The sequence below is a fragment of the Poecilia reticulata genome, chromosome 1 (genome assembly GCF_904066995.2).
Source record: "Poecilia reticulata chromosome 1, P_reticulata-male-v2, whole genome shotgun sequence".
Taxonomy (NCBI): domain Eukaryota; kingdom Metazoa; phylum Chordata; class Actinopteri; order Cyprinodontiformes; family Poeciliidae; genus Poecilia; species Poecilia reticulata.
Window position 1 is genome coordinate 12,879,431 of NC_088830.1, and position 16,329 is coordinate 12,895,759.

The 16,329-nt window shown below is 39.5% G+C and overlaps 3 protein-coding genes across 4 annotated transcripts; 2 read left to right on the forward strand and 1 right to left on the reverse strand.

Annotated features, from left to right (window-relative positions):
* Nucleotides 1–384: 384 nt before the first annotated feature.
* fgf8b (fibroblast growth factor 8b) lies at nt 385–5,455 on the forward strand. The gene is made up of 5 exons (XM_008409721.3): nt 385–1,124; nt 1,232–1,268; nt 1,810–1,990; nt 4,364–4,470; nt 4,648–5,455. Exons 1-5 carry the CDS (start codon nt 1,066–1,068, stop codon nt 4,942–4,944), a joined length of 681 nt encoding a protein of 226 aa, XP_008407943.1. The 5' UTR covers nt 385–1,065; the 3' UTR covers nt 4,945–5,455.
* A 1,763-nt stretch (nt 5,456–7,218) lies between these two features.
* dpcd (deleted in primary ciliary dyskinesia homolog (mouse)) lies at nt 7,219–10,036 on the reverse strand. 2 transcript variants are annotated; one of them, XM_017304039.2, is made up of 6 exons: nt 9,907–10,036; nt 8,542–8,622; nt 8,323–8,444; nt 8,096–8,229; nt 7,829–7,931; nt 7,219–7,530 (listed from the first exon to the last, which is right to left on the reverse strand). In XM_017304039.2, the coding sequence occupies exons 1-6, from the start codon at nt 9,968–9,970 to the stop codon at nt 7,426–7,428; spliced, it is 609 nt and encodes a 202-aa protein (XP_017159528.1). In that variant the 5' UTR covers nt 9,971–10,036; the 3' UTR covers nt 7,219–7,425. The 2 variants fall into 2 exon arrangements, with proteins under 2 accessions (XP_017159528.1, XP_081462627.1); XM_081606501.1 differs by having other exon boundaries at nt 8,096–8,444.
* Nucleotides 10,037–10,203: 167 nt separating this feature from the next.
* Nucleotides 10,204–15,420, forward strand: poll (polymerase (DNA directed), lambda). Its single transcript, XM_008409705.2, has 9 exons — nt 10,204–10,311; nt 11,058–11,201; nt 11,486–11,783; nt 12,283–12,406; nt 12,527–12,877; nt 13,258–13,431; nt 13,871–13,999; nt 14,428–14,596; nt 14,698–15,420. Exons 2-9 carry the CDS (start codon nt 11,087–11,089, stop codon nt 15,057–15,059), a joined length of 1,722 nt encoding a protein of 573 aa, XP_008407927.1. The 5' UTR covers nt 10,204–10,311; nt 11,058–11,086; the 3' UTR covers nt 15,060–15,420.
* Nucleotides 15,421–16,329: the final 909 nt, after the last annotated feature.

The window sequence follows — 16,329 nt, forward strand, 5'->3', positions numbered from 1 at the left end:
TATATATATATATATATATATATATAATTGTTATTTGGAAGGACATTTTGGATTAAAATAATTATTTTATTGGACTAATGTAATATTCTAATTCCCTGTGTTTTTCAGGTTAACATAGACAATAACTTGAAACACATAAATCTGCTTGAAACACGTCCATATACGAGTTTCACTTTTTCTAAAATTGACTTACTGAAATGAATTCACTTTTCGATCACACTCCACTTTTAGTGAGATGCACCTGTACAGATGAACGAGTCCCTCCGTATGAATCGGTGAAGGATTCGCACGCAGATCGTTGCAGGCTTGAGCGTCCTAACAAGGATTCAGTTTCATCTTGGCTCCAGTCTGAACGCTCCGCCTGCTCTCGCTGAGGATATTGACTTTCCCGCAAGTTAAAGTATTTAAATGTAGAGTGAGACAGATGCTGTATGTGGACTGGAGGCGACCGCGGGAAGAAAAAGAAAAGAAGAAAAGAAGGAACACGCGTGTGGGTGGAAGACTTGGGGACGCAGGGACTTTACAATCCGCACGTATAGATTGACAGCGGAGGCAACTTTGTTTGCCACATTTTAAGGAGATGCGCGCATCATCTTTCCTCACAAATGACCGCACACTCCAGAGGGAAAAAAGCATCTCTTCCATGACGCGCAGAAATCCGTTCGTGAAACTAACCATCGTCACTCTTCGAGAGCGATAAAGAGGGATTAATTTCTACTTTCAAAAAAACAACAACAAACAAAACAAAACAAAAAAACCGTTTTATTGTTTGAACAACTGAATGAGTCAAAGAGGATTTGATGGAGGAGCTGGGGTGACAGCGACGCTCTTCACAAGACTTCGCTTTTTGGATTAGCGTCGCAGCGCCTTTTAAATCTTCCAGACGTTCCCCTCCTGACTGCGGAGAGGACCTGCGTCGGGACTCCTGACAGTTCTGGATCTCTTAATTGTCATGGGTTTGGCTTTCGGTGCGCAACAAGGAGGTTGATTCGAACTAAACCGAAGGCACCCATCTACGGGAATGCTATTTCTGAGGGCATCCAACGCCGAGTCAGCGAAGTATTCATGAAGCAATATTTGAACTATTACAGGATGAGGCTGAGAACATCGAGGTTAGGTTATCTGTAAGTGTTGGAGCCGCAAACAGATTATAACATGCTTTTTTTTTTCTTTTTCGTTGGTGCAAAAACAGTTATTTTATTTTTCATTTTATTTGCTGTTTATGCCGCAGGTTTCTCCAGTTCGCGGCGCTTTGCTTTTACGCACAGGTAACTCCCACTTCCAGTTCAATAAATAAATAATAAATAAATAAAATTAAAAAAAATCATGCTGCATAAAGTTGTTATTAATTTGAGTAAAACCTAAAAAGATACCTGGCCGATGACTTAACGGCAAGTAGCAACTCCCTTCAACAGGCTGCAGTAACAATGAAAACATTTTATTATGAGCGCTATGGCTGTTGGCAACTATTCAAACATCTTGAAAAATGTTAAGCTGCAGCCTAAAAGGTAATTGTTAAAACACATGTGGCTGCAGGACGGTTGAAATGATGAGGGCGAAAAAAAAGAAGAAAAGAGCACAGGGAGGGGGAGGGGGGGGGGGGGAATAAGAAGAAGTCATGAAAAGGTGAAAGATCATCGGTGGTAAAAAAAAAAAAAAAAAAACCAGCCTATCAGAGTGAACGCTTCTCCAAAACAGGCCACCCATAAATCAATGTTAGACCGCAAGAGTGATGCAGCTATCGGGATAAAAAAAAATAAATAAATGCATAATAATAATTCTGCGATATGTTTCATATTTTCTCGGTAGGACACTGTGCAGTCGTCTCCTAATTTCAAGCAGCACGTCACCGAACAGAGCCGGCTGTCGGACCGCATGAGCCGCAGACTGACCCGAACCTACCAGCTGTACAGCCGAACCAGTGGGAAGCACGTCCAGGTCCTGGCCAACAAGCGGGTCAATGCTAACGGGGACGACGGCGCGGTGCACGGTAGGAAGAAACACTTTATAATGACGAGCAGTCAGACGACATGTGTGTATTGTTACATCAACTTTGCGCTGATAAATCCTATAGTTTAATAACACGGTGATGTGTTTTTTTTTTTTTGTTGTTGTTGTTGTTTTTGGCAGAAGAAGTAAGGTGAATATTCTCTCCGGTAATATTATATATATATTTTTTTAATGCAGCTTCGTAAAGAAGAATCATTAATGTACATTAGAGTAAACATAATGCGAGGCATCTTTTCAACCAATAAAAAATGTAAACAATAAAAACTTAGTAGTTTTTCTTGACAGTCTGTGATTAAACAGCAACTGATAGTGCCCAAATTAAGAGTTGCAATAAATTAATGAATGAAAGTCCTCTCTTTATGGGCAAACTGTGTTAATCCTAAAATGAAGATTTGTTCTTGAAGTCAGCTGAGTTATTCTTTCTTTTTTTTTTTTTATTAGGTAGAGCAGGTCTGAGACATAAGCAAACTGAGCTCCTGCTTTTTGCCCCCAGGCCAACAGGGGGCCTCCAAGAGCTTTTGAATTTTCACATTACTCATCGTTATGAATGTCAAACAATTATGACTGTAGCCATATTGATAATTAATATGGTTTGCATAAAATTGTCCCAATAATTTTAGATTTGCGGAATAAAGAAGAATCTTTTCATTTTCTAGAATGATACATTTTATTTTAGAAATTATTTAAAGCAATAAACATTCTTTGTGTTTGTTTTTTTCTCACTTGGAGGCTTAAACAGTAGAAGAAACAACTCATTAGTTTCACCCATATTTAAGACAATTTTCTTTACTACTTTAGAACAACATTTTATGATACTGTTATACAACAGGGCACACCTAAGATGGTTAACAAATAATTACAGAACAAATTGTTAATTATGATGAATACAGCTCATAAACCATTAAGAAGCGGCTAGAGCGCATCAGCGAAAAGCCAGAGAAGAGACAAATGTTGCCCATGGGGGGGAGGGGAGAGTATTTAACTGGACTCTCCTGTTAAATACAGGAGAGAAAACTTTTTATTTTATTTTTTTATTGCAAAGCCTAAAACATGTCGTCTTATCTTCTATTACCGCTATACTTTTACAGATGCTTTAAGGCTACCTTTCCTAGCCCAGTGTGTTAATATTACAGTCATAAACAGTTATTTAATTATCATTTTGCTTCACCATTTCACACATTTTTAAAATGTTGGGGTTTTTTTTCCCAATCTGCTACTTTGATGTGTTTATAAACTACTTACTCAAACTTGTTTAATACAAACTGTAGATCATGAAAAGTTGAAAAGTAACAGGAAAGTACAGTTAAAGGACATCTCAGCATTTGATGTCTAAATATAAGACATTGGTGACATTTAAAAAAAAATGTAACTAATATACCATTAATGCTCATTAATAGTTTATGAATAATTTTTCATTTGACAGCACTGCATGTGGGAGCCTTATTGTAAAAAATAAATAAGTGACACTGCTAATGTAACTGAATTATTTTTAAAGCTTGTGTCTGATCTGAGGTCAGGTTTCCTGCATGCTGTAAACAACAAGTCTTAATTTGCGATTCATCAATAAGATCAGATCAATTAAACTTGACCCCTCCTTTTTGACTTTTTTTTGTTTTTTTGAGTCTGGATCAAAGTGTTGACTGCCAGCTCAAATAGTTCAGAGAAAAAAATATATATATTTGAAAAAGGTACAAAAGATCATGCAAGGCTAAGCATGATTTTAACAGCGGGTTGGTCCCTCATTAAATTCCACACAGGGTCTAACAGAAACCCTGGCCTGGCTCTGCTCCCACCCATCTCCGCTCCTCCATCCTCCCACCTGCTCTCTCCTACCCACTTCGACTTTATGGGTAATTTTCATTGCCTTGCAAGTCAATGCATGAATCGATTTATAAGCACTGGTTAAAGTTTGCATCTTCCTCTTCACTTGTCTCCTTCGTGTACTTTTTAAGCCTTCCTCAGGCTCAGAGAGAGAGAGAGAGGTCAGCCCCGCTCGTTTCGGCTGCACCCTCTGGGTGGGAGTCGCTCCCATAAACCCAGACCGCTGCACCGCTGCTTGTGGTTGTGTCCCTCTAACCACAGTATTTCTCACTGTCCTCTATCCCCGTCTGAGCCGGCCCACAGAGCACAGAGCCTGACGGGCCCTCGGCATCAGCCAAGGCCATGTGAAATCGCTGTCATTTGATGCTATTTTGGAAGCCCTTGATGCTGCTCGTTAAAGGCGGGCTGCTGGATCACGGCAGATAAAGAGGGGATTCATGTCGTTTTAACAACTTGGGCTGAGCAGCATCATTTTAACAATCTGCTTCATTTGTATCACGCTCATCTTGTCATCTTGTTTTTGTCTGTGCAGCTAAGCTGGAAGTGGAGACGGATTCCTTTGGGAGTCGCGTTCGGATCAAAGGGGTGAAGACGGGATACTACATATGCATGAACAAGAGAGGGAAGCTGATTGGCAAGGTGGCTCGGTCTTAATGAAGCGACACGTTGAATGCTTTTCGTTTACTGTGGCTCTTTACACGCCGCTGGGATGCACGTAAAACCAGCCAGCGAAAGCGTGCGGAAGCAAAAAAGATGACGTTTCAGATCTCCCTAAAAAAAACAAAAAAGCTCAAGCTTTTTTTCTTTCCTCCCCAGCGAAAAGGACGAGGCAAGGACTGCATCTTCACCGAGATCGTCCTGGAGAATAACTACACAGCCCTGCAGAACGCCAAGTACGAGGGCTGGTACATGGCCTTCACGCGCAAGGGCCGCCCGAGGAAGGCCTCGAAGACCAAGCAGCACCAGAGGGAGGCCCACTTCATGAAGCGTCTACCGAGGGGCCACTTGCTGAGCGACAGGAGGCCGTTTGACGTCCTCCCTCTGCCCGTCCCCGTGCAGCCTCTCAGCAGGCGGACTAAACATTCCCATCACCAGCGCTCTGGGGGACGCTGAGGACCGAAACCACTGAAGAGGAACAACACAGAAGAACCACTTCAAGAGAAAGCATAGTGTGAACTCAAGTGCCCAGATACTTTTTTTTTTTTTTTATTTGCCTCATTTCTGGACTTCTTACGTACTTCTTGGTTACTGGGTTTTATGTAAACTATCTAATCTGCTAGTTATTTACAGACTGTAGCGAGATTTCCCCCCTATCTTTGGCTATTAAATCAGGGCATTTTACGAACTGGAGAGCTCAAAAAAAAAAAAAAAAAGAAATCTCATAAAGGGTTAGACGTTAGCCAGCTCAGCGTTGAAAAGAATGTTAAAAAGTGAAGCTAGACGTGGCAGCTATCTGTGGTTACAGCGTCTCTCAGTCGACGTGCTCTCTCTGAGAATTTTGTAACCCGTTTTGTTTTTCTACGTATACGGATATATTTTTACTGTAAAAATGTAAATTACATCAAATGATGGATATATTTATTGTAGAGTGTATATTAAAACCACTAAAGAGTTTCGTAAGCTGCTTGTGTGCTCTCTTGTGGTTGTTTTCCAAACTAGAAGCTAGCATACCAACCAGCCCCCTCCACGCCCCCAAAAAGGAAAAAAAGTTTTGTTTTTTTTTGTTTTTTTTCTTCGTCTTCTTCAAGCTGAAAACCTAGATAACTGAGGGGCAATATCTGTGACAGGCTACTGAATTCAATGTGCTCAGCAAGTGAGACTTGGGCCTGAATGGTCTGAGCTATGCATTAAAAGCGATGAGGTCAGCCCACCATTTTGGCTCAAACAAAGGTTACCACCATGTAGTTGCATTTCTCACGATCGCACACCGTAACCCTCTGATCAAATGGGCCCTTTGTGGGACCTCATATAAAAGGGCATGTTATACAATAGTGGGTTCGAATAATAACACGAGGAGGGGTCAGTTATCAAAAAGAAGCCAGTCACACAGGGGGAGGGGTGGTGGAGAGGAAGCTGAGGGGAGGCAGGGGAGGAGGGGGGGGAAGCACCAGGGCCTGTGTGGCAAAATGTGGCATCAACTGAAAGAGGGGGAATGGCTGGGAAGAGGCATTCGGGAATGAAAGGGAGGCAAGAAAGAAACCCTCTTCCCAGAAGCAGTTGAGCATGACCGTCAAAGGCCAAATGACAGGGGAGAGGAAGACCCTAAACAGAGGAGTTGGGCTTCTCTCACCAAGCATGAGCTGGATGTCAAATTCGTTAAGTTTGTGCCTCCTGGTGCAGGACCATGGACTTTTTTCCCCACTTTCTGTCTACTTACAACCACAAACTATAACCTATTTAAGTGGTATTCTGTGTGGCAGACTATTTATTTCAACTCAATATTAAAAAAAAAAAAAAGAAGCTGAATCGTCCCCTGATGAAATGTGATCAAATGCTGTTTTGTCACTTCAGGGTTTGGCGAAGAAGAAGAAGAAAAAAACAAAAGTTCCTTCCCCAACAGAATTCCCAAAACAACAAGACTGGCTGGTTTAAACGTTTTCTTGTGTCCTGTCCGTTCCATCTGGAAGAAGACAAAGCACAATGGTGAGAGAGGACCTGTGGTTTTGTCTCTGCTTTTTGCACTTGCTTTCTGGGTTTGGACAAGCGGCGAAAAATGCAAGGAATCACAAGGTTGAAACAATCTATATTTAAGTGCCATTGTCCCGTTTAAACAGCACTACCGCTTTTTTTTTTATACTGTTACACTGTTTAAGCATTTCAGTCAAACTGATTGTATTTCTTTAATATGCAGCGGGGAAAAAAACACCAATTTGTCTTTTTTTTTTTCCTATTGTACTTTTTTCTTTTAAAAGAAAGAGACAAAAACTTTCATTTTATATTTATTTTATCAAAAGGGCAGTGCAAGGCAACTGGAAATATAATTTCACCGATTTGAATTTATTCCTAAAGTCGAATCCGTTTATAGTTTCCGCAGCATTTCAACCGACGTGTGTTGTGACAGGAAACGGTGAAACAAGCCTGCGCGATGGCTTTCAGGGTGGCCAACGGCGTGCAAACAACATGAGGGAATTCATTTAACACAAATGAGACGTCGTCGTAACCGTGACCTCTGAACGAACAAGCATAAAGCATTGTGTGTCCGGAGTGTTTTACAAGGACATCAGTGAAAGCAGAGTGGTAGGTTATGTGACCCTCCTACCACCCCCCGCCGGAAAAAAGAAAACACCTTCAAATGAAGTGCAGTAAAACAATAAATACATCTTTAGGGAACCGAGAAAATGAATGAACTTGCAAAGTTCTTAAATCAAGGTTTTAGAAATGCATGTGTGGTGTTGTTTTTTTTTTTTTATTAATACTGTCTACATCAGATTGAATAATTAACCATCAAAACTGAAAGCACTAGCCCAGAGACAAGGCACTGAGGATGCAAACAAAAAGCTTAAAAACAAGCTTGCGGGTGAGGAGGGACATGACAATCGGAGGCGCTGCCTGAAACGCAGCCCTCTATCATTTTCTTTTCATCATACTCAGAATTCACTGGGTTGTACAGTCGACGTCCCCTTCACCGGTCCCCTTCAGTTTCTTCACTTCCTTCAGCAGCTCCTGCTCCAGAGCTAAAATCTCTTTGGGTTTCTGGTACTGGACAAGCGAGAAGAAAGGAAACGGTCAACCTAGAATTACTTTGAGACACACATATATAGACCCTTTTTTTTTATATGAATGCAATTTAGAATTGTAAAAGGAACAGACGGAGACACAATTGAAAAACTTTTTTTTTTTTTTTTTTAGTACTGATAAAATAAATTTTTTTTTGGAGAGACAGAATAAAACAGATCTAGCACTCTGCATTTAATCGTCTTTTTTTAATTGTTAAAATGGTCAACATTAGAGGGAAAAAAACCCCCATAAAATAATCATTAGAGTGTGTGTGACTTACACTGACTATTAAAGTGTTGTTGGCATGCGTGTAACTGAGTGCAGAGCCGTCAAGTGGCAGATGGCTTCGATCCAGATCAGGAACACTGAACTTCTTATAATACCTGGGAAGACATGAAGAAGATGGCATAACGTAGCCATAGAACTAATGGATGTATTGCAAACAGTGCCATCTATACTTTAGGCATAAGAACTGAATCCCAGTAAGCACACTTTACAAGAACAAGAAGGTGCTCAGGAAAATGCCACTGGTTTTGAGCAAATGTACTTTTTATTTGTGGTCTTTATGATGATGCATCTCTCAGACGGCTCCATGGAAACGCTGAAGACATCCTTGGCATAGGGAAGGTTACGGATTCGCCACTGAAAGCTGGTTTTTGTGTCTTTGCGCATAAACACCGGCTGAAGAGACAAAATAGAATTTAAAAAAAAGGCATTCATTTTAAAGAACTTATGGTTTAAATGTATTGGATACATAAATAATAAAAAACCCACATTGGAGCAGTTTTCTTTAATGACATCGGAGTGAAGAGCTGCAGGTACGTTTACTGGCTCCCCGACTTCTACCTGCCACACACCCTGAACTCCCAGCGTGCTTTTCTGCCGCCACTTTCTAGCTGTAACACGCAGTGTTTTAGTAAAACACAATGAAATATTACAGACACCATGCGTTATTAATCTGCAGATGTGTCGAGCAGAAAATCAGCTGCTTACAGATGAGTTCATCTGTTTTCAAGTCGTACTCTTCAGCCATTTCTTTTCCATCTGTGAAGAGGTAATGGATCTTCCTTTTCCCTGAAGGTCAAATATAGAAACAAATGAACAATTCCACTGTACACAAAAATAAAAACAGTACGAATCAAAATTGTTAAGATTTTTTTTTTATCAAATAGCAATTCTGAATGAATAGATTGTTATTTATGATCAAAGAATTAAAAATCCGGGGTTAGTCTAAAAATACCAACAAACATTTACCTGCAATTGTACAGAGAAGCCCAAAATTATTCACATTACTGGCAGATTTAGGTTAAATGTAATATCTAAATTTTTACCAACATGATTCTTAAGATTGAAAGTAATGTAAATTACAAGTTTTGGACTGACTAAGCCAAACTTGAATCTGATAAAGAATCTTTGGGGAAAAAAAAAATAAAGATTAGAGTTGTGGGACAGAGGCTTACCGATCTTAAAGGGCTGGAAATGTTCAATAAAATGAAATTGCTGTCAAATTTCCAGTGAAAATGCACCAAAAGCTATTGAGTTTGATGGCTTGTTGTATATAAATATATATATTTTTCATTTTGCTTTTCATTAATCATTTTTCTTAGTTGTATTATCCACTGATATATACATGTCTGATTTCCTACCAAGAACAAACTTCTTGGTTGAATGAAAATAGTCCTAAACCTAAATCTGTCAGGGGAATGAATAATGTTGGGTTTACCTGTCCAGTAAAGGTATGTAGGTCTTTAACACGACTCTATACTGCACTCTTGTGGCCAGATTGTGATTTGGATTTTTTTTTAATGTTTTTTTTTTAAATATATAATTTAATGTATTTATTTATTTACTTTTATTAACTGAAAAGTATTGAACCAAATACTAACCAATGACTGCTTGATAGACAACTGTCAAGTCAGTAGTATTTGTGAAGACCATAACAACATTTCTGTGTTAAAACTGCATTTCTGTTGGTCTAATGTAATATGAAAATTGTGTAGAATATTTCTGTGCACCTTTTCATTTTCCATTTCAACAATATGTTTAAGTACACTTTTGTCTGACTAATAACGGATTTCATACGTGATAAGCAAAAGTGGCATTGAGATAGATTAATTTTGAGGTACCTCTGGTTAATTTACACTGATAAACATATTCTATTTTGTGTGTATTATTTCCTATTCCCATGGAAAACCTCATACTTATTAAGTATGTGCGGTTTCCACTCATTTGTAAAACGAGTTCGTTGCCTAGTAACACGAACTACACAGGTAGCTACCAGCTTACTTTAAAGAAATTAACTCATAGCGTCTACGAGACAAAATAAATTCTGGTGATAATATGTTATGTAATGCTTACCGTCCTGTATCAAAGCCGTTTTCTGCGAAGATTTCAGGACATCGATCCAGTTTTGCACGGCCATGTTTCCATGAGGGCCACTTCCGTATTCAACTTGTAACCCCAGCAACCTGATGACGTAAACAAAAAAAGTTAACTCGTCTTACAGGAGTTAACTTTGTAAGACGTTAATTATTATTGAATTATTAATTCAATAATAATTTTTATACAATTAAAATTTATTAATTCAATAAACAAATAAAGGTACACAATGCAATTTTTTACTATATAAATTCTGAAAATGAACCAAAGACACACTTTGGGCTTAACGTAATGGTTGCGCCACACCCGGAAGTGAAACATTTAAATTGCATGTTTTACTTCCTCTGTCATAGTTACCGTGTTTATGGTTGGAGTAAAACTGGGGTAAGAGCTGAGATTTTAAGTTTGAGATTTCACTTTTAAGCCAAGCAGTTTTCTTTACGCTGTCAAACCTGAGCTCAAAATCGAAACGATTTATTAAAAACCCACATGTTTATACGTTAAACGTCAACTTAAATTACAGCTAGCTTGCTACTAGCACAACACAGGCAGCAAAAACTAGTGGGTAAGCTGGTTTTAGACTAGCGAAGATGTCTTTTTGTTAACCGTTTGGAAATGTTAGTGATGTGAAGTCCAGATTAAATACCACAGTAAAAACTTTAAATGGTGCTGCATGAGTTATTTATAGTTCTGCTGCAAGAGTTGATGTAATCGTACAAGGTATGCTTACTCAAGTGCTATTCCATGTTACAGATTCCTATATATTGAAGCTCTATTCCATCTTTAAGAGGAAGGTTAAATATTAGACTAAAGAGAGATTTTGTGTCATTTAGCATAACAGCTAACCTATGGACTTACTTTGTTAAATAATACACTTTGCTCAAAAGTAATTATCATAATCAGTTTTATTTATAATGCAAAGTCACACAGTTTTGATTTTATAGTCTATCCTAAGTGGAGATAATGTGCAGGGATTTGAAGTCATTTTGTCATTGGTAACAGTAAATCCAGGCTTTTTTTTTAAGATTACAGATGATTCAAATGAAGCACTTCTTCTGGTAATCTATATGATAAATAGTGTATGCTGCAGAGCTCCATACTGCATTGTTTTAAACTGCTTTATGCCACAGGGCGGTGGCTCCTCCCTCCAACAACCAGGATGGAGCCTCGACACGGGATCATGAAAGCCTTCCCCAAAGTTAAACGGACTAAAGTGTTGCAGGAGAAGGACGTGCCTCCCCTCAAGAAGAAAACAGAGGAACATGATGTCACAGGTTGCTATTTTTGCCCTTGTGAGCTGTATGTAGTCTGACACAGGCAGTTTGAAAAATATCATTGGTACAGTATTGGGTAAAGATGGTTATGGCCCTTTTCTACAAATTCTTTCCCAAGTTGCAACCACAAACTTCCATGCTTAATAATATAGGAAAAAGTTTTAAGTTATATGAATATTTATGGGTGGTGTACGAAGCAAATTATCAAGATAAACAAATCCTCACTAGTCTTCAGAATCTGATAAGCATTCTGTTATTGCTTATTTTTTGCTTTCCTGCTTCAGGAGACTTCTTTAATGGCGTCACAGTGTATCTTCTGCCTGCTGGAATCGGAAACGCCAGATGCCAGATCTTCCACAGGCAAATCCAGCAGAACGGAGGGCAAATCCAGAGTTCGTTGTCCCCCTCCGTCACTCATGTTGTTGTTGATGACACTATGGACAGCGACAGGGCTCTGCGCCTGATGAAGGTGGATCGTCTGCCATCCGATGTTCATCTGGTGAAATGCACCTGGTTAAGCTTGTGTATTAGTGAGAAGAAAGTCCTGGATGAGGAAAACTACAGCCTTCTGTTACCCAAAAGGTTCGGCATCTAATTATTCTTTATTCTAGAACGTAGTTTCAATAATGTCTTGAAACTATTGCCACTTTTATTTCTGTCATATTTGATCAGTTTTCACATGTTCACTTACACATTAGGTCTGGGCATTTGTCATGCATTTTATCATTGGTCATGAAAAATGTCTTGTCTGTTCCAAGAGAGCATCAATAATTATCAGTAAATTGGACGTTTGATTAAATGCACTTCATATGTTCAGTTTAAATCACAGTTCTTTAAGTAAGTGGTGTTCTGAATTAGCCTAATTTAAGTGGAAATGTTTATTTAAGAACGATATTTTTGTTTGTGCTGCTATGAATACTGTGCAATGTACAGCCATAAAGTTTCGTGGTCATTTTTAACATTATCACCATAATACCACAAAGTACTGTGATAGAGTTTTACACATTCTTTTGACAATTCATTTAAGAGAAAAGCAACTCAATTATCAGTCTAACAACATTTTTTATGGGATTTCACACAGGGACTCGGAATCAAAGCATGAAGGTACAGAAGACAAACAATCAGAAAATACTGAACATCCTGCTGAAACAACCACAGAGCCAGAAAGTCTGCATCTTACCATGCAGGAGGAGACTCTAGACATAGTAAGTTTCCATGTACCAGCGACATATTTACTTCTGTCGACAACTATGCTTAGGCTCTGAACTCAAGAAGGCAATTCATGTTGCATCATCATTCGCATTTTATGTTGCTTCTGCTTCTAGACAATCCCAAAGGCCAAAGAAGAAGCTAACAGAGAAGAAGACGGCGTCTCTCAGAGCGACCTAGAAGCCCTCCTCACCGGACGGCACCCTAAAGAGGAGACTCCCGGCTCCAGCACAAACTCCGGTCCAGATGCAGCTGCTGCTGCTGAAGCTCAGAAGCCCGTTTCAGGAAAGTGGGTCTGTGCTCAGTCTTCTCAGTGCAAAGCTATCAACTTCAACAAAGACATCACAGACAAGCTGGAAGTGTTGGCCAAGGCCTACACACACCAAGGAGACAAGTGGAGAGCACTGGGCTACTCCAAGGCTATCAACGCACTGAAGAGCTTCCACAAGCCCGTCACATCATATCAGGTAGCCTATAGAAAGCTTTCTTAGCTGGTTTTGTATAATTTACTTTAACTGTGCCACTTTGTACACACAAATATATGATTTGAACTGGTGAATTGTATCTCTAGCTGTATGTTTGGGGTCATTCTTTAAATTACACAAAGGTGTAATCCACAATTTACATATTTGCTAACTTCTGAAGGCAAATTATTACGCTGGGATTTTATTTAGATGTGCCAAATTCAAATGAGCTGAATAGACATGCACACCCCAAACCTGTTTTTGTTGATCAATCATAATGTGAATAAACAGCACTGATGTTTATGGTTGCAATGTAAAAATGTTTTTAGGGGGATTCATCATTTTTGTTTCTCCCCCCCTCCGGCCCCCACCTTTGGTGTTAGGAAGCTTGTCAGATCCCAGGAATAGGAAAACGCATGGCAGATAAAATAGAAGAAATTATGGAGAGTGGCCACCTGAGGAAGCTCGATCACATTGGAGAGGCCGTGCCTGTCTTGGAGCTTTTCACCAACATCTGGGGAGCAGGAGCGAAAACGGCACAACTTTGGTACCAACAGGTAAAAACAAAAACATTATCAGCACTACAGAGATCCGGGGCTGTAGCACCTCGGCCCATATTTAATATCTGTTACGTCATAGATTATGTTTGAGTGATTAAAGCTAAAATAATGCATCGACTTCAGTTTATTAGTCAAGTTGTTTGTAAAGTTTTCTATCTAGGGAAACCCAGCCGACTGCATTGAGTCATTAGCTACGCGTTTTGACCAAGTCCCAGTTTCTTGCCTGCGTATTGTGCCGTATCCAAAATTGATCTTTGTAACTTTTGTTTTTAATGTTTTGCTGTTGAATGTCATTAAACTACTACTGAAACCTATTATAAATATACTTTTTGTATTATTATTTATTTTTTTTACTTCTTTTACCTTTTGTTTAAAGGTAAATTATTTCATAGGAAAAAAAAAGCATGATTTCTGAATCTCCTGATTTGTCTTGCAGGGCTTCCGCACCCTAGACGACATCCGAACAAAAGCCCACCTGACCAGCACTCAGAAAATAGGACTGAAACACTACGATGACCTTCTAGACCGAATGCCTAGAGAAGAGGCGGCAGCCATAGAGAAAGTGGTAATGTATATTCATTTATAATACTGCAAGCATTTGGTATTCTCTGGCTGAAATACCTTTGTTCCTTTTATCATGTCAATGTGTTTAGCAAGAAATTGGGCGAGGTGGGGGTGAATCACCCTCAAATTATAGCCCTGAAATAGAGCTGTGCTGTTTAGTGGAGCGCAGTGAAAATACAAACATTATACAAAATTATACACCAAATACTTTAGCTCAACAAATAAATATGCGATTATGTGTGAGGAGAAATAAACGAAGGTGTGAAAACAAACCAAAAGCAAAGTTGTGATACAACCTCCAGTTGTATTGGAAAGAGAAGCTAGATGGATGAACAGCGAGTTGGGCTTGCTACAATCAGTAAAGATATAAAGGACAGTGATTTGGCTCCAAGATAAATTCTATGACTCATAAGTTTTTATCCTTTGCAGGTGAGGGATGCTGCACATGCCGTCGATGGCGGCCTCGTGGCAATGGCGTGCGGCTCTTACCGTCGCGGGAAAGCGACGTGTGGAGATGTGGACGTTCTTATCTCTCACCCTGACGGCAAGTCCCACAAGGGAGTTTTCAGTAAGGTCTTGCAGATTCTCCATGACGGTGGTAAGCCCTTTACTATCAGATAGACACACGTTTTTTTATTTTCTTTTTTTATATTGTTCTCATTTATAATAATGAAAATAACATCAATCTGTATTTCTAAGGGTTTCTAACAGATGACCTGGTGAGCCACGAAGACAACGGAGAGCAGAAGAAATACATGGGCGTTTGCCGTTTGCCAGAGCCCGGTCGGCGCCACCGCAGGCTGGACGTCATCGTCGTGCCTTACGAGGAGTTTGCCTGCTCGCTTATGTATTTCACCGGCTCGGCCCACTTCAACCGCTCGATGAGAGCGCTGGCAAAGACAAAAAATATGAGCTTATCGGAGCACTCGCTAAACAAAGACGTGGTGCGTCAAGGCAGCTTGAAGATGCACGGTGGCAACCCGCTTCCCACGGCGACGGAGAAAGATGTTTTTAGACTTATAGGGATACCGTACAGACCACCTCAAGAAAGGGACTGGTGATGATCTCCAAAACAATTTTTTTTGCTTTTAGAAAAAGAGAGCTTGGTATGTTTTTATGAATGGTAAATCAGGAATTATGCAAACACACTTCATTTATATTTTTAAAAAAAAAACATGGAAGTGTTTCACTAGCTAATTTATTTTGCAAAATATAAAGTCTGGATTCAGAATAAAGAGGATTATGATGAGGTTTGTTGATCTGGAGAGCTTCACTGCAAATGGGGCTCTTGTCTCAAGGAATCTTTGGAAAATGGGGAGTGGACTGTATTTATTTAAACACTGGCTGCCAATGTTTTCACCAACATATATAGAAAAAACTGGGGATGAGAAGAAAAATAAAGGCTGAAAATACACATACTAATACTTGTTTCCAGATACTTATTCAACTTCCAAACTTCCGCTGACAAGAAATTACGATAAATACACTTCTTTAGTTCTGCACTCAACATAAGATGTCGTGGTACGCTGCAGCAGCTCCCTTCCCTCCAGAGATGAAACATGTTTCAGGGACCTCAGCAAAGACAGGCTATTCCTCCTTACATCTGAAGTTGAGATAAAATTCTCTATGGGCAAATAAAAATTGGTGAAATAGTCCTTTAGCCCACAAAGGTATGTGTTAATTATTTTTTCCTTGAGGTTTAGATTTTGTTTTATTTACACTAACAAAAGTAGTATCTTATTACTTTTAAAATAGATAAACAATCTGAAAAAACAAGCTCCTCTGCCTCCACCCTGTGGTCCTTCTGCCATTTGTGGAAATACACTGTTAGGTTGGAAACAACCACTCATGGCCAGGAGGAGGATCTCAGTGCTGTCAATCAAGCTTGTGTGCGCTGCCCACTACCTCGCCTTTGCTCTCTGGTAATAACTGCTCAAGCCAGTTAGCATAACTAATGATAGCAGTGGATAAACAGTGTTCCTGGACTGGTAAGTTATTTTTCTGCCAGTAGCACATTTAGTAGCACGTACACAAACTTGACTGACAGCGCTAAGACCCTCCTTCTGGCTCTGACTGGTTGTTTTTGACTGAGAAAGGTGCATTTCTGCAGATGGCAAGAGGAGCTCAGGGAGGAGGTGAAGAAGTGTGATTTTTTTTAATATACTAGGGTATTTGGGGTAACATAATAGCAGATAAGTTGGATAAGGAGGCAGTCACCAAAGGAGTTATTGGTATGCCAATAAAGTTATCTAAAACCGAAGGCAAAAGCATAGTTTGTAAAGAAAATAAGTTATAGAAAATGAGGTGGGGTAATAAAAATAAATATAAATA